Below are 17,250 nucleotides of genomic sequence, written 5' to 3' on the forward strand. Positions count from 1 at the left end.
GTGTCGCCGGGGTGGGGGGGGGCCGGCGGGCCGCCCCCAGACCGGAGCCTGACCTCTGGGCCGGCGCCTCGTGTTTACAGTGTAATGAACGCATTCGCTTCCTTCATCCGGTTCAGTACAAGCAGAGTAAAATCACATTTTTCTCAGGCAACAGCAGCAGTCAGTAGGTGAGCGCGTGACCACATTGTATTAGTATCGCATGCAAGCAGCCCTAGTGCCCCGGCCGCACCCGCCTACAGAGTCCCCGCGTAGGCGCCCTCGGGCCTCCGGGCCGCCGCGGCCGGCGTCTGCGGCCTGCCGGGGCTGCCGCCGGCCTGCTCGAAGGGCTGCGGGGGGCTCTGGCCGGCGGCCGGCAGCGGCTCCGGCGCGGCCACCTCCTGGATGACCGAGCCGGCCCCGTCCACCTCCTCGCCGGCGTCGGCCAGGTCGACATTCACGGCGTCGGTCCTCAGAGCCACGATGCTGGGGCCGTCGCCCCGGCGCTCGGCGTAGGCGCGCTGCTCGAACAGCTGGGCCGCGGCGGCCGGGAACTCAGGGTCCAGGGGCACGCTGGCCGCCGCGGAGCCCATGACGGAGCGGTACATCTCCACGCCCTCGGGCAGCATCGACTTGATCTTGGGCAGCCAGCGCTTGCGCACGCGCCGGGCGTTGGTGCACATGTCGGCGGCGATCACGTTCATCTCGCTCTCCTTGAAGCTGGGGGCGAAGTTCTGACAGTACACTGCGGGGACAGGCAGCCGGGCCGCGTGAGGGCGGGGACCACACAGCCCCCTACTCCGGCCGCCGCCCGCCGCGGCGCTTGGGGCTGCTCGGGGTCCTGGCGCGGGGAGGAGTTGGCCACGGCCTCCACCAGGAGCCGGGACGTGGCAGGCCCCCCCACCGCGTCTCCCACAGCCCCGGCTGTCCGGCCCTCGGACCCTTATCCCCGGCCACACGGGCCCCTGCCCTCCCCGCAAGCGGAAGCCTCCACAGTGGACGGCTACAGGAGGCCAGGCAGGGTCTGTTCCTCCCCACCAGGGGGTGCAGGGTGGGGGTGGTGGGGGTGGTGGTCCCCCCCCCCAGGGACCAGGCTCCGCCCCCATACCCCAGGAGCGGGAGGCAGAAGCCGGCCGAACAGATGGCAACGGCTCAAAATAACCTCCAAATGTAAATATGGGGTTTGTTCAAAAAGGAAAATTAGATCTATTTCACATATTAAAATAGTTTCGCAGCTGAATGCCTCGCGCCTGGAACCCCGCCAGGGCCGTTAGCGCTGGGACCCGGCTGCCGCTGCTCTTTTCTCCTCTCTCCCCGGGGCGGGGCCCACGTGGCAGATCCCGGGGGGCTTCCAAGTCCCACAAGACCCCTCCCCCAGGGAGACCCGGCCTCTCACGTTTCACAGCGTTCAGGACTCGGCTGTCCAGCGGCTTGCGGCTGGGGTCGCTGGTGGACGAACGGATGCCTGTGCCACAGCTGTTGGCCAGCGTGTTCCTGGTGGGGGCACAGCAAAGGGGGGGGGGCGGTGACCCGGGGCTTGGGGCTCCCCCAGGGGCACACATGCTGGGGGAGGAGCCTCGAGCCCACGGGGGAGGAGCCTCGAGCCCACGGGGGAGGAGCCTCGAGCCCACGGGGGAGGAGCTCCAAGAGCCAGCCAGGCGAGGAGGAAAGCCCACTGGCTTTCAACCTGGACTGGTAGGAGTGACCGAGGGAGGGGTCCTGGCGGGCTGGAGTGGCGTCGGGGGAGGGGTGTAGGCCCAGCCACCCTCTGGATAAAGGATGTAGAAACCCCCTGGGCCAGACCTGAGCCTTGGGCACTGGGACCCCCAGGGCACGTGGGGGTCAGCGGGTGGTGGAGGGGGCTGGGGGCCCACAGAGCCCCTGGGACTTCCTGCCCTCCCGCGCTCCAGGGCGCCCACCCCGGGGACGCGAGGGACCCACCTGTCGAAGAAGGTGGCCAGGAGCCTGCGCAGCAGGACCTTGTGCTTCACCCCCGCGCACAGGTGGCAGTTCATGAGCTGGCCACGCGTGATGTACACCCCCGAGCCTGCGGGACACGCGTGCCGTGAGCCGGGGCCTGCGGAGGGCACGGCCGCTGCCACTGACACGCAGGCACCCGGGCCGCCGCTGTCCCTCCCCCAGCCCAGGGCGTCCCAGGACACTCAATGCCAGCCCAGGAGGCGTGAGGCCCCCCGAGGCTGCCGCACGGCAAGAGGAGCTGCCTCTGCCGTCAGACCAGCTTCCGTGTATGTGCGCAGTCTACAGGGAGAGGCGAGAAACCCGCTCTAGTCTGACCCTGGCCTCGGGCCCTGGGGCCGCCCGGGCCTGGCAGCCTCCCCCGGCGGCACAGCGAGGACTCACCCGCCACCAGCTCCAGCTTCTCGCCGGGGTCGCCCTCCGAGTAGAGCTTGGGGTGGCAGCGGTACCCGATCTGGCTGATGAGGCTGGCGGGCAGCGCCACCAGGTCACGGCGGATGAGGACGCAGGAGCGGCTCTCCAGCGGCACCGGCTCCGGCTTCTCCGGCACTGCGGGCACAGGACCAGGTCAGCTGCCGCGGCCGCCCTCCGCCTCCCGAGTCCCGCCCCCCAGTGAGCAGGTGGAGGAGGCCCGGGAACAAGCCGCTGGGGGCAGGGGTGGCCGCCACAATGTGTCCAGCCACGGCGTCGTGACGGGGGGAGGGCTGGGACTGATGGGGTGGCAGCAAAGAAGTGGCCCACGCCAGGGACAAGGGGGCCGCTGGCCGGCGCCTCAGGACTGGGGATGAGGCTGGCGCCAACAGGGCAGCACCTGCAACCCACGGAACCTCGGACGGGGCGGGGGCGACGCTGAGTGGGGGCCCAGGTGTGGTCGGCCCTCAGGCTCCGCCCTCCCAGCACCGCCATGCCTGAGGCAGCCGGGCAGGGCTGCCCGGGGAGGGGCTGTGAGGCTCGGGCATGGTCACGGACCCTGGGACCTGGGGACTGCGGCTCGAGGAGCCATCCGCCAGGAAAATGCGGCCGGGGTGGCCCCAGGAACGTTGCCGACACGCTGCTGGGGCAGACAGCGGTCAGGGACCCCCAGGCCCGCTCTGAGCCGGGACCCCACAGCTACGACCCACGGCGCCACCCAGAGCAGGGGCCCCTTAAGACTCTGTGGCGCATCCAAGCCGGGCTGCAGGGCCCGGGCGGCGAGGCCACTGCCCCGCCTGAACCCAGGCGCCAGCAGGCCCCAGGCCGCCTGCCCAGCCAGGTCCTCCAGCAGACTCTGCGGCCAGGGGTGCTCTCGGGGGCCCACGGCTGCCCAGGGTGGGGATCACTCACCAACCCCATCTCTCCACTGCGCCCAGCCCCTGTCCTCGCTCCTGAGGGGTCAGCCCCCACACCCCGCCCCCACACAGGGCAGGAGCCCGGGAGGTCCCCAGAGGGGGCGGCTTCTGGTGCGCTGCCTTCAACAGGAAGCTGCACCTGCTCCGCCGGCCGCCGGCCCCGGTCACGGAGAAGCTGCCTGGACAGGTCGGGGCGGCCACAGGTGCCCAGCCAGGGACAGCTGGGCTTGGCGCCCGCAGGCCAGCCCTTCCCAGGGACCCACTCAGGACCAAGGGACGCCCACTGGGGACGGGGCGGGTTGGCCAAGTGAGGAGACACAGAGCAGAGGCCAGAAAGTGGCCGCTGCCCGCCGGGGAGAACCGGGGTCGGACGGACAGGCAGCAGCACTGCGGGGTTTTAAGGCTTAATTAGCGGCCCCCAGCACAACGCCGCGATGACAGCACAGCAAAGGAGCAGCAGCCGCGGGAGGCGTGCTCGCCCCAGAAATAACCCCGTCCGCACGCCCCTCCCAGCCCCGCTCCCGAAACAACCGAAAACTTCTATTTCTGCCCTGCTGGGTGCCGGCTGCTGCGGTTAAAAATACCCTGAGCCCACGGCACCTCGACGGCAGAGGTGCGCCGGCCCCCGCCACGGCGTGGAGAGCGGGACCCTGGAGTGTGGCCTGGACCCCGAGGCGGCCGGGAGCAGCGGGGGTCCTCCTGGGTTTTCGGGATCCTGTGTCACACACGGCAGCGCCGTGATGGTCGGAGAAGCCGAGAGCGCGCAGCCCGTGGGGCGGCAGGAAACCAAGTCCTGGTGCAGAGGGTCAACACGGAAAGATCCGGAACAGCGGCTCATTGGGGGGGGTGCAAGGTGCAGGGCGGGAGAAGCCCCGCCTCGCGTCACAGCAAACCCGGGCTTGGCTGTGGTCAGACCCCAGCAGCCGAGGGCGCCGGGCTCCAGGCGTGGACGGGTGCGTGAGGCCGGGGCGAGGGGCGAGGGGCACACGAGCAGGGGGCCGGCTGGGCGGTCACTCACGTCCACGCTCACAGCAAGGCACCGATAGATGACACGCAGGGCGAGGAGGCGGGGGGGGGGGTGTGGGTACGGAGGGCTCCGGCAGGGGACCCGCTGGCTGCGGCACTGGCAACCCTCCCCAACCAAAACACGAGGCGGGGGCCACAGGACGATGGACGGAAGCAGGAGGGCCTGGTGGGCTGGGCCCCTGACAGCAGGAGGCCCCCAGGGATGCGAGCAGAGGCTGGAGGGAGGGGGCGCCACCCAGGGGAGCCCACCCCTCGCACTGAACCCTGGACAAGACAAAGAACCCTTTGCCAGACTGCCCAGAGAGCCGCCACTCTGTCCAGGCTGATGGGGAACGCCGAGCCACGTCACCCGGCTGAAGCCAAGAGGGGGCCGGCACTGTGAGGTAGAGGTAAAGCCACCGCCTGCAGCACTGGCGACCCTGTGGTCGTGGGCTCAAGTCCCGGCTGCTCCACTTGTGATCCAGCTCTGCTGTGGCCTGGGAAAGCAGTGGAAGACGGCCCACGTCCTTGGGCCCTGCACCCGCGTGGGAGGCCTGGAAGAAGCCCCTGGCACAGCTCTGGCCATTGTGGCCAATTGGGGAGTGAACCCGCGCATGGAAGACCCCAGCCCCTTTCAAATAAATAAATCCTAAAGACGCCTACAAGGCTATGGCGACCAGGCCCTGTGGTGTGGGCACGGGGACAGGCACACAGCTCAACGGGCAACAGGGAGGCCGACAGGTCCACAGCAGTGAGCAAAACTGGTGTGTGACAAAGGGACACGAGCCAGTCCCCGAGGGAGTGACCAGGAGCTACCGGGCGGCACAGGCAATGCCAGGCCCCCACCATAGGGCCACAGGGCCCACGGCAGAGCTGAACGCAAAGGCGAGCTCCAGGGGAGATGGCGGAGAGGCGGCCGGGCGCACGAGGCACGCGGGGTGCCTGGAATCCTGAGATCCAGGGTCACGACCCACGACCCACAACCCGCGACCCACACCGCGGGCTTTGCAAACGGACAACTCCGTGCAGGAAGCCACGAATCCAGCCACGGGCCAGCGTGGCTCAGTGTGGTAAGCCCCGGCCTGGGGTGCTGGCCTGCCCTGAGCGCAGGAGGGCTCCTCGGGGAGCTTCTCCCCCCAGGCCCCCTCCCCCACCCCTCGAGGGCGAGTCTGGGACCCCAGCAGGGACAGCTTGAACAGGGCTGTGGTGCAGGGGTGACGCAGGGCCACGTGACCACACGCAGGAGTGAGGCGCACACACCGGGCAGACGAGGCTCCGGGCGCCGTGGGGAGGCGGGGGCGCCGAGGGGCTGATCAGGGCCGGGGTCCCGGGGCTGCGGCTGTGCGGCTTCCCCGAGTGGAAAGCATCGTGTGTGCCCAGCAAAGAGCTCCGGGCCGCGCTGTGATGCGGCAGGTGAAGCCTCGGCCTCCACCGTGGGCACCGGGAGTCCCAGCTGCTCCCCTTCCGGTCCAGCTCCCAGCTCATGGGCCTGGGAAGGCGGTGGAGGACGGCCCATGTGCCTGGGCCCCTGCACCCGCGTGGGAGACCCGGATGGAGCTCCAGCTCCTGGCTTCAGCCTGGTCCAGCCCTGGCCACTGTGGCCATCTGGGGCGTGAACCAAGAGTATGGAAGACCTCCCTCTCTCCCTCTCTCTCCTGCTCTCTCCTTCTCTCTCTCTCCCTCCTCCAAATACACAAAGAAGAGAAGGAAAAGCTGAGCTGAGAGGCGCCAGCGCGCTCACACCACGCTCACACCGAGCTCATCCCAGCTCACATGACGCTCACACCAGCTCACACCGCGCTCACACCGCGCTCACACCGCGTGCACCAGGAGCCAGCGCGGGATTCGGGGAACGCAGGCGACCCGCGGCCTCAGCCCCGCAGCAGCCGTCCCTTGGCCGCCTGCAGCTTCTCCACGGTGCCGGTGCAACGCCAGCGGCAGCAAAGCCCCTGTCGCAGGAGCTGTGAGATCAGACACAGAGACACCAGCTTTCAGACCGACGCTCCGGGGCACGGGACGCGCGGCGACCAGAGATGGGGGGGGGGGGGACAGAACGCAGCAGGGGCCGAGACCTGGACACGCAGACAGGAGAGAGACGGGAAGCTCCCCGGGGACAAGGACAGGAGCCCCAGGATCAGGGACGGGGCCGGCAGGCCGGCCGGCGACAGCTCAAGTTTGGGGCAGAGCTCAGCCAGGAGGAATGCTGACGTCATCGTCACGTCATTAACCCACGAGCAGGGAGACGGGCAGAGGTGACCGCCAGGCTGCAGATCAAACCCAGAGCCGGCGGCCGGGGACCTGGAGGTGGCCGAAGACGCCCACGAAGGCGGGTCTGCCAGGGCCGCCCAGGGGCCACATCGCGGGGCCTGGCTCCACTCCCAACCCAGCACCCCGGGAGGCAGCACGGGACCTGGGTGGAGTTTGGCCACCAGCTTCCTGGGCGCTGCGGGCATTTGGGAAGTGAGCCGGTAGACGGGAGAGCCGTGTCTGCCGTGAAACTGACAGTGTCCAGCTGGCTGAGGGGAGGCCGGGCGGGCAGGGAGGCCAGGGTGCCGGCGAGGAAGCGGGCCCCTCCCCCCTCCCCGGCGCGCTGCTTCTGAGAGGGCTCCTGCTCACGCGCTGGGAGGCGGCAGCGACGCCCAAGTCCCTGGGCCCCTGCGCCCACGCGGGAGGCCCGAGCAGAGCGCCCGCTCCTGGCTGCAGCCTGGCCCTGCCCTGACCACTGTGGCCAATCTCCCTCTGCCGCTCGGATACACAAATCTTTCACCAAAAGAATACGGAGAAGCCCAGGAGCAGCCTGGGAGGACGGGCGACGGCGGGGAGGGCACCGGCGGGCGGGACACCAGCCCGGAGCAGACACGGCAGGCCCGGGCCCCCACCCACACGCAGCCACGCAAGGGCAGGAAACCGAAGAACAGGCGGGACGCGGCAGGTGCACCCCGGGGCACAGGGCAACAGCGTGCAGACCTGACACACACATGCACACGCGTGTCTGGGATCACGCAGCACACAGGACGGAACCCGGGGACCACGGGGACCACGGGGACAAAGCCTGCAGGCAGCACAGAGCACTTCTATCTGAAGGATGGAAACGTGCCCTTGGGGCGTGCGGCACCGAGCATGTATACAGTCGGCGCTCTGCAGGTGCGGGGTCTGCGACGCTGCCTCTCACACACGCACAGTGACTCAAAGATCGAGGCCAAGGGCGGAAACAAGCGAGGGACAGGCGGATGGCTCTGCACGTTGGCAAGGGCAGAGGACGGCTGAGGTCACGGGCAGGCGTGTGGCAGGGAGTCAGAGGTAACGGGCAGGGGTCAGAGGTCACAGGCAGGCGTGCCCCGTCCTGGAGCGCCTGGGATCCAGCCCAGCTTCCACTTCCCCAGTGACGGCTCAAGTCCTGGGCCCTGCGCCCCGTGGGAGACCTGGGTGGAGCTCCGAGCTCCCGGCTCCAGCCCGGCCCTGGCCATTGCGGCCATCTGGGGGGTGGACCAGCGGATGGAAGACCTCTCTCTGTAGCTCTGCCTTTTGAATAAACAAAAAATCTTAAAAAGAGAAAAGAAAGGAACAGAGGGAAAGTCCTGAAAACCAGAGAGGGGAGAGCAAAGAGGAGGCCACGGCCAGGGGAGGCCACGGCCAGGGGAGGCCACGGTCATGGGGGAGAGGGACTTCCGGGAGCCAGCAGCCAGCTGAGGGACACACACGGCGACCTGCGGACGGACCAGACCCGAGACAGCGTGCCTGCCTGCTGGGTCACTCCCCAAACAGCCCGGTGCCAAAGACAGGGACCAGGAACTCAGTGCCGGCCTCCCCCGTGGGTGGCAGGGATCCAGGTCGCAAGCCATCGCTGCTGCTGGACGCACTGTCCCCCCCGGGCGGGCTCTGTTTCGGGGGTGCCCACCGCGTTCCAGTCCATCACCAGCTCACAACAGGGAAATGCAACAGCCGGCAAGAGGGCGTGGCCTGAGCCCCACGGTCTCGACCCCAAGCCCCCGACCACGGCTGGGACAGCGGCAGGTGCGCCCTGCGAAACGGCCAGATTCACCCCGCGACCCGAACTCACCAGAGACCTGAATGCAAACGTCTGAAGGCCCAGGCCTACATCTACCCAGGACCTGGTGTTCTGTGGCTACTGAGCGGACCCGAGACCCCACCCACTCCTGGACACAGGATGGCGGCCAAGCCCTACGGCAGGAGGGGCTGGTGCACAGACCAGGGGCTGCCAGAAATGACCACAGGGTGGGCACAGTCCCTGCCCCTCGGACGTGGAGGTGACCGTGGGACCCCCACCCCTGCACAAGCTCAGACGCACACTCTACCGGGAGGGTCACCCCGTCGTCGGGGGAGGGGCAGTGGTGACCCCGGGAGGACGGACAGCGCCAGGAGGCACGAGCTACGTGGCCACAGCGGCACCGGGGCCCAGGCTACGCAGGAGACACGGAGGCGTCCAGGCAGGAGGCCCGCAGCGGAGCCGGACACGGGTGCGAGGAGGCACCGATGCGGGGACTCAGCCCCGACCCCGAGCCACGGGCAGAGCCCCAGGCCACCCGAGGGTCTCAGCGCCCACGGAGGCCACTTGTCATCGCTGGAACGAGACGGAGCAGACTGAAACACCCACAATTAAACTATGCGGGGCGGCGGGCGCGTGCGGGAGTCAAGTCGCCAACACCACCCCAAGTTGGGTGCCTGGGGTCCCTGCCGGCCCCGCCCACGGTTTCCCAGGCCGGCCCTCAGTGGCCAGGAAACCTCAATGGGCTTCGGACTCGGCCAGGCCCAGCCCCGGTTCCAGTGGGAACTTGGGGTTAACTGTGGGCAGGTCTGTCTCACTCAAGTAGAACGAAAATAAATCATCCCCTAAAATGTATTTATTTTTGAGAGATTTGTTTTGTTTGAAAACCAGAGTTACCGAAATCGATGGTTCACTTCCCAAGTGGCAGCAACGGCCGGAGCCAGGAGCTCCATCCGGGTCTCCCACGCGGGTGCAGGGGACCAAGGACCTGGGCCATCTTCCTCTGCTTTGCCAGGCCACAGCAGGGAGCTGGATCCGAGGTGGAGCAGCCGGGACTCAAACCGGTGCCCACATGGGATGCCGGCGCTGTAGGCGGTGGCTTAGCCAGCTGCACCACGGCGCTGCCGGTTAAGTCTCTGCCCGTAATGACAGCATCAGTCCCGGCGGCTCCACTTCCGACCCAGCTCCCCGCTAGTGCACCTGGGAAGGCAGCGGAGGACGGCCCAGTGCTCGGGCCCCTGCACCCGCGTGGGAGACCCGGAGGAAGCTCCTGGCTTTGGATCGGCGCAGCTCCGGCCGTTGCAGCCATTTGGGGAGTGAACCTTCAAAGAATCTCTAAGTCAATCTTTACAAAACCAATGCTGTGTTTCTGTGAACCGCACACATGCACAGGGCGCCCTGCCTGTGGCCGGCGGGGTCAGCAGGGGCCGGGGACAGTCCCAGGTGCCACCAGGGCTAAACCTCAGTCGTGGCCTTGGGGAGTTCAGGGGCTCGAGGGTCAGCCAGGAGCAGTGCACTTGCCGGGGGCGGAGCAAGGGTGCCCACGGGGGCCCCAGAGGTGCTCGGTGAGACACACATGGGTGCTGGCACCGCCCCAGCCCAGGCCGGCAGGAGTGCCCCCAACTCCCCCACTTCTTGGGCCCCAACCTATCCAGGCCCATGGCCTTAAAGCCTCCCCACCGGGGAAAGCGGTTCCAACAAAGTGGCCGCACCCCTGGTCCTCTCGTGGAAACCCCACGCGACAGCTACTGGCAGAAGTGGTCTCCCCGCCATCAGCAGACCCCCGTGGACGGCCTGCACTGTGCCACGCGGGACAGGCTCTGCGAGCCGGACCTCGTCCGAGGGCAGCATTGTCACCCCACGGGCTCTGCGCTCCAGGCCTGGGCCGACGCCCACCGAGCTGACCTCGAAGGTCACAGGCCACTCGGCCAAGGGCACTGTGGCCGCTGCCTCTCCTGGGACCACAGAGCCACCCACACCCTCGGGGCCAGGGGCGGGGCCGGGCCAGCGGCAGCTGTGCCAGGTGCCTGGACAGCAGGGCTGAGGTAAGCCCCTCGGGGCCACGGGCAGTTCCGTTTCCCAAGTTCTCCCTGTGTTTCTGCTTCGACTGCCGGCCCCTGCAGAGCACGTGCAGGACCAGGGGGGTGGGCTGGGCAGGGGGCAGACACCAGGCCGTCCAGGGAGGAGCTGGGCAGCCCCAGATGGCCTGGCCCCCTCCTGGCCCCCACACCCTCTCCAGCACAGCACAGCACCCCGCCCCCACCTGCCCCGGCCACGGGCGCCTCCCCAGCCTGGACATAATCACACGTGGGGCCGGGGCCTGTCTCAGGCACCGTGGCCGGGATCCACAGGACAAGGGGGCAGGGACTTGCTGTCCTGGACCCCGACACCCACGCCCGTCACATCACGGCCTCGGCGGCCGGAGACCACGGCCCACAGCCCCAGAGGGAATCTGGCCCTGCGTGGGAGATGTCCCAGGGATGAGGCCCACGCCGCCCTCGGCCGCCAGCTCGCTGCCCATCAGGCTGGGTCCCAACACGCGTGAGCGCCGAGCGCCTGCACCTCCCGCGAAGGCGAGGTCTTCGCTCCCGGCACAACAGCCGGCCGGCGTGACAGGTGCACATCACCCCGTCCGCTGCCAGCCCCCACGGACGCTGGGGACGGACCCCCCCCCCCCCCCGCAGGGCTTCTGGGCGGCACCCCCGGCAGTACCAGGCTGGATCCACCTGCACGGGCACTGGGAAGACCCAAGCCGGCAGCCACGGCACAGGCCGAGGGAGCGACAGGCGAGCCACTTCCTGTCCTGCCTGCCCACTGGAGTCCAGCATGCAGGCTTGGAGGGGGGGTGAGCGTGGGCATCACTGTCCCCTGGCCACACACACCTCGTGGTGCACAGTGGGCGACTTCAGCCAATCTCTCACTTGACCGGTAGGGAGCCCAGGCCAGAGGGGACAGAGCGAGAGGCAGCAGGCTGGTGGGATGCCCCAGCGGGCACCAGGACCTGCCCCGAGGCGGCCTTGGCGGGCCCCGCCCCTCAGCCTCCCCCCACAACCAGCGGTACTGGCGACAACGTCACTGCCAATAACCTAGATTTTCACCAAGAAGCCACACGCCCCCTCCTCTGCCCCATTTAAGGGCTTGCCAAAGAGAGAACCCACAGCCTTCGGGCACCTCTGGGAGGGTGGGCCGGCCACACGCAGGAACCCCCCCCCCCCCGGGGCCCAGCCCTAGTCCCACAGCCGCAGCGTGGCTCGTGGCTCGGCCACTCAAAGCCTCTCACAGCCACCGTCCGGCCAGCACGCAGGAGGGGAGGCCTCCAGCTGACCCAGCTCTCGGGGCAGGTGCATCGGATGAGCTGTCCCCTGCACCCCGCTCCCAGCGACCCAGCGTCCGGCCTGCCTGTCCCTGGGCCAAGGTCACACTGGACGAGGGGCACAGGGTTTGTGGCAAGAACTCTGGAGGTGTCAGGGCCCACGGGCCTGTCCCCGGCTTGGGGTGCTCGTGGGAAGCGCGGTGGCAGCCCTGCCCCAGCGCCCGCTCCACAGAGCCCTGTCCAGCTGCCACGGTGGGGTGCGGTCCTCAGGGGGCTGCCCGGGGCTGGGAACCAGTGCCGCAGGAACGGTCTCGGGGCCTTCCCCGCCACCAAGGTTGCCGCCCCAGGGCAGATTCCGGCCTGCGTCTGCCATGTGATCCCCGTTGTCCTGCTCGGGGCCGATCTGGGAAAAGCCAAGCGTACCCCCTACTGCTACCGAACGGCAACAGAAGCCACGGAGCGTGGGTCTGGGCGAGCGAGGAGGACACCGGCAGCGCTTACCAAGTGAAGGGGGACACTGGTGCTGGTGACACCTTCGTGGGGGCGGTGGGGAGGCCACAGCCACGGCCCAGAACCACTGTCGGGTCCGTAGTCAAGGGCCCGAGCTGGTTCCCTGCCCCCCACCCCCCAGTACCGCAGTGTCCCCCAGGCGAGGGAAAGACAGGGCGCCCATGCGGCCACACGGGGCCACGGCAGCTCTGCGGCCCAGGCTGAGGAGGCGCCGGTTCTGGGCCCCGATGGCTGGACCTTCTGTCCAGCAAATCCTGCCCCCACTGCAGCACCGGGCATCGGGGGGCACACGAAGCTCCCAGGTCCCACGAGGGGAGCTGGCCCAGCAAGGAAGAAGCCAGGGGCTCCCCTGGGGTCACAGGAAAGGCCCAGGTGACCCTCGGCCTCTGACAGAAGCCACTGGACACCACGCACAGGTCCACGTGCCGTACAGAGGGGGACACCAAGGCTGGAGGAGCCGCGACAGAATCGTGTGCCCACTGGCAGGTGCCCCGGCCGCCACGGCCTCCGGCTCCCGCTGCTGTCCCGTGCACCCCAGGGCACCTCCCTCACTCTCCTCCCATCCCCGCCTCCAGGCTGGCCACTGGCTCCCCCCCTCCCCCCGGGCTGCAGGCGCTGCACGGGGGCCCCATTACCTGCGTAGCTGCCCGTGGCCTTGATGTACACCTGGCCGTACTGCTCGTCCACCATGGCGTCGTAGGCCTCGTCGTCCTCCTCGTCCTCCTCGTTGTGGTACGAGGTGGGGCTGTCGGTGGTGGGCAGGCTGCTGGCCCCCGGACTGGTCCGCTCCCCCTGGGGGTACGGCGCCTGCTGGACGCCGGGGAGGAGGGTGGCCAGGCTGGGCACCCCGTAGTAGGAGACCCGGGGCAGCTTCAGGGGGGCCGCGCCGGCCGCCACCGCCACGCCATCCCGCGGCCCCGCCTCCAGCGGTCGCTTGGGGGCCAGGCCCGGGCCGGCGGCCGGCGGCAGCTCCATGGCTTCGTGCTTCACGCGGGTCAGCAGCGGGATGGGCACGGAGGGGGACACGACGTAGGGGCCGGCGGCGGCGGCGGCAGTGGCCGGCTGCAGCTGGGTGCAGGGGCTCTGGGGCTCGGAGCTGGCGTCCTCCGTCGCGGCCGTCTGGGAGTCGCAGTGGGGCGAGCTCACCTTGAACATGAGGTCGGTGCCGCGCTCCACGATGTGCTGGATCTGCAGGAAGCCGGCCGTGTACATGACCACCAGCTGCTCGCTGGCCGCCATGGTCAGCTTGCCCGTGTAGCAGAAGGACAGGATCTGCTGGAAGCAGGCGGGCGGCACGGTGCCCGGCAGCTCGAAGGCGCTCTTGCTGTTGCCGCTGAACAGGTCGCGGAAGTAGAGGCTGCTGGCGGCCAGCACGGCCCGGTGGGCCTTGAAGGCCTGGCCCTTGACCACGATGGACACATCGCAGTAGAGGCCCAGCAGGCGCTGCTCGTTCAGGCAGCCGAGCACGGTGTTGCCGAAGTTGGGGATCTCAATGTGCAGCATCTGAGACATGGCGGGCGGGCGCCGGCGGCGGCCCTCACTCTCTCAGCGCGGGGCGGCCCTGGCGGGGCGCATCTGTGGGGGCGGGGAGGGGACGCGGCCGTCAGCTGCCGCCCAGCCGCCCACCGCCCCCCACCATGCCCCTGGACTGCTCCATGCACAGACACCCGGCGGGGGCTGGGGGGCGCTGGGAGGGGCTGGGGCGGGCGGTGCAGCCCGGGCAGCAACTCCTCTCCCAGAAAAAGTTCCCGGGCTGCGCCCAGGCGAGGGGTCCCGGAGCCTCTGGTCCTGGCTTGTTCCCTCCCCTCCCCTCCACAGCCCTGCAGAGGGCCCAGGTGTGCCTGGGGGGGGGGGGGCGGCCTGGGCTGAAGCCAGCCCCCTCCCGCGTCCTGGAGCTGTCCGCGCAGGTGGACAAAGGGCGAGGACCACTGGGGAAGTGAGCTGGGGGGGGGGGCCTGTGCTCCTCCCCTCCAGCCAAGGGGGCGCTGTGTGCAGGGCTGGCCCGCCCGCGGCCACTCCCGGCTCCCAGGCCCAGGACCCCAAGCGCAGGTCCGGGCGCCGCAGCAGGGACCGGCTGCCAGAAGCCGGAGTTGGAGCTGTCGCAACCCCACTCGAGGGTGCCCGCCCTCCCGCTCGGCCAATCCCTGCTGGCTCGGTCCCAGCCCAGGTGACCAGAGAAGACCGGGAAGCCACCGGGGGCTGGGGAGGTGGTGCTGGCTCCGTGCGGGATGGGGGCAAGGAGGGGGGGCCCCAGCCTGCAGGGCCACACAAAGGGCCACTGTGTCCTGAGGGCTGCCGGAGGGGAGGGGAGGGGAGGGGAGGGGAGGGGGGCGGAGCCAGCCTGCGCCAGGAGTTGGGCAGGTGGGCCGCGGTGCCCCCCGCTGCAGAGAAGTTGCCGGGGGCTGCGGGCGCGGGCCGGCGGGGGACCTACCTTCAGCGGCTGCGGCCAGCGGCCCGTGGCTGCCCGCTCAGCCCGGCAGGGCAGGCTCCCCGCACACGCCCGCCCGCACACGCCCGCCCGCTGCTCCGGGAATGCAGCAAAGGGAGCGGGAGCCCTGGGGTGGGGAGGGCTGGAGGAGGAGGAGGAGGAGGAGGAGGAGGAGGAGGAAGGGGGAGGCGGCGGCGGCGGCAGTGGCGGCGGCGGCAGGAGCCTGGGCGCTGGGCTCGGCGGCCACGGCTCAGCTGCACCCGGGCCGGCACTCCCGGGCAGCGCGCCGCATCTCAATGATGCGGCCGGATGCAGACCCACAGCCAGGCGGCTCCCGGGAGTGAATAGCGGCCTTTGATTTGGGAGCCGAAGCAAATGCCAGCTCCCAGCCCCGGCTTTCAAAACAGTGGAGTGTTGGTGCCAGAGGAATGCGTGGCTCTGGGTGTTGGTACAAGACAGACTTCTGATGACTCACGGCAATGCAAACAAAGATGGCAGAAGCACGGCTGTGCGTGCCGGCTCGCGGTGCCGGCAGCCGAGAAGCCTGCAAACCCACCGCACACTTCTGCATGCGGATTACCCCGTGCTCGTCCCTCACCCAGGACAGCCCCGGTCAAAGCAGCGTCTCGGCTATATCCCGCTGGGGCGGCGGGAGGCGGGGCTGGCAGCGGGTCAGGGGTCCTGGGCACTGGGGGGGCAGCCAGTGAAGTTGGGGAGCATGCACGGCCGGGGGGGGGGGAGCAGGCAGGGACAGCACTGGGCCAGGGCATCCGGCCCCTCCCTGCTCCGTGGGGCTCAGACCAGGACCAGCTGTGTCCCCGAAGGAGCAGCCCCTGCTCTGTGCAAAGAGCTACCTGGCGGCCGGAGTCCTCCCCAGGGGAGCCCTGCTCTGGGCTCCTTCCACAAAGTGCTGGGGTGTCCAGCCCCAGTTCCCCACCTGCCACCCCCGGAGCGCACACCCCACACCCAAGGGGCAGGGTCTTTTGCTCGCTCCAACCTGAGCTCCTGCTGCCTGACCCCCATGGAGTGACACAAGCCAGGAGGCCTGGCAGGAGGTGGCGAACCCACAGGGAAGACAAGAAGCCACCGGGCCAGGAGAAGGCTGTGCGGGCCTGGGGCTGGGGCCTTCGCAGGAATGGCCCTCACTGGGCTGTGCGCCGCCGTCCCGGGAGCAGGCCCTGCACACCCCTGGGTGCCCCCCCCCCCCGGCTTTGCAGCTCCCTCCTGGGCTCCAGCTCTGCGAGTGCCCGGTGCTGGCCAGGAGGGGAGGGGACCCCAGGATGGCGCCCACACGGGAACTCCCGGAAGGCAGAGCTCAGCCTAGGCCAGGAGGAGGGGTCCGACCCGCGGCCAGGGGACCCCGTTTACCACTGAGCCTTCCCTCCCAGAGCCTGGGCCCCGGCCCGTGGACCACGTTGAAATCCTGGGTCCTGCAGGTGCCACCCACACACCGGCCACTTCCTGGAATGGCACCGAGGCCCGAGTCGCTGACCTGTGCCCAAGGAAGCAGGGGCCTGGCCTTCCTCGGACGGCCCCTGGGGCGGAGCGAGATACGTGTGAAACCCGCAGCTGCAGCCGGTGACCCGAGCCCTCAGCGGCGGCTGCACCTCAGAGGCCGTGCCCAGGGCTGGGGCCAGCGGCGCTCACCCGTGGAGGGGCCAAGTGGCCCTGCGGACTGAGGACAGCGGCCCTGCTGCCACCCTGTCCTCGGGACACCTGTGCTGGACAGGGCTGGTGTCGGGTTCCGTTCTTAGAAGCTTGCCCAGGGCAGGAACAAAGATGGGCTTCAGGGTGGAAGAAAGGCTTGGCTGTGACAGAAAGCAGGGCGGGCCGGGGGCCGGGGGCCGGGGCAGCAGAGGCCACCACACCCTCCTGTGACTCTGTTTCCCCTCCACAAAGAGCTCGGCCACGCCCCCATCCCCTCCGGCCTCCAGGCCCCTGCACTGAGGACCCGCCTCCGGGCACGGGTGGGAGTGGGGTGTGGGCGCTGCAGGGGCAGCGGCAGCACCTGGGGAGGGGCCCCCGCCACCCAAGCTGGTTCCCAGGATCAAATCAGGACACAGACTCCCTCCCCAGCTGGGGCCGGGCCAGAGCTGGCCACCAAGGGCTCCGGGGGTCCCGGGGCTCTCCCACTAGGCACCCAGGGGGCAGGGGCTCCTATAGGTCCAAGGCCACCCCAGGGACCCCAGGCTGGCAGCTGGACAAGGCAGGGCTCCCCTCGCAGGCCCCAGCCCTGCTTGAGCTCCCCCTACCCAAAACCCGCACAGGCAGCGGATTCCACGGCACGTCCCACGGCACCGAGCCACGGAGCTGAGTTCCGCCCGCACAGGGTCACTTCCAGCAAGAGGAAGGAGGCGAGAGAAATTACATTACATTATTCTGCAGGATTTAATTTTTTCAATCTAATAAGAGGTGGACCTCAGCGAACGTGCAGCCACGGGGGGGGGGGGGGCGGGGGCCAGAGGCAGGGGCAGACACATCCTATGGGAGGGAGGGACTTCCCTCCGGGCCCCACCGGGCCACCCCAACTGGGAGGCCCTGACACCTCCTGCAGAGGCAGGGCAGGCCATGGGCACCTGCTGAAATGTCAATCAAAGGCACGCAGAGCGGCGTCCCTGGGGACAGGGCAGCAGAGGCCGTGGGAAAGTCCCTGGGAGTCGGCAGGGCACCGGTGAGCTGGTGAGCCTGGTTGGGGGGGGGGGTGCAG

General features: G+C 69.4%; 1 protein-coding gene across 1 annotated transcript; it reads right to left on the reverse strand.

Annotated features, from left to right (window-relative positions):
• Positions 1-225: 225 nt before the first annotated feature.
• Positions 226-13,686, reverse strand: NACC2 (NACC family member 2). The gene is made up of 5 exons (XM_062207243.1): positions 12,751-13,686; positions 2,338-2,502; positions 1,918-2,023; positions 1,373-1,470; positions 226-721 (listed from the first exon to the last, which is right to left on the reverse strand). Exons 1-5 carry the CDS (start codon positions 13,625-13,627, stop codon positions 234-236), a joined length of 1,734 nt encoding a protein of 577 aa, XP_062063227.1. The 5' UTR covers positions 13,628-13,686; the 3' UTR covers positions 226-233.
• Between the last annotated feature and the right edge of the window lie 3,564 nt (positions 13,687-17,250).

The sequence above is a fragment of the Lepus europaeus genome, chromosome 12 (assembly GCF_033115175.1).
Source record: "Lepus europaeus isolate LE1 chromosome 12, mLepTim1.pri, whole genome shotgun sequence".
Lineage (NCBI taxonomy): Eukaryota > Metazoa > Chordata > Mammalia > Lagomorpha > Leporidae > Lepus > Lepus europaeus.

Excerpts from the sequence above, each read along its gene's own strand:
- NACC2 (XM_062207243.1), bottom strand. The coding sequence starts at position 13,627 with ATGTCTCAGATGCTGCACATTGAGATCCCCAACTTCGGCAACACCGTG. Across the intron at positions 1,471-1,917 it reads CTGGCCACCTTCTTCGACAG|GAACACGCTGGCCAACAGCT; the intron begins GTGGGTCCCTCG and ends TGCCCCCACCAG. Across the intron at positions 722-1,372 it reads AGTCCTGAACGCTGTGAAAC|TGTACTGTCAGAACTTCGCC; the intron begins GTGAGAGGCCGG and ends CTGTCCCCGCAG.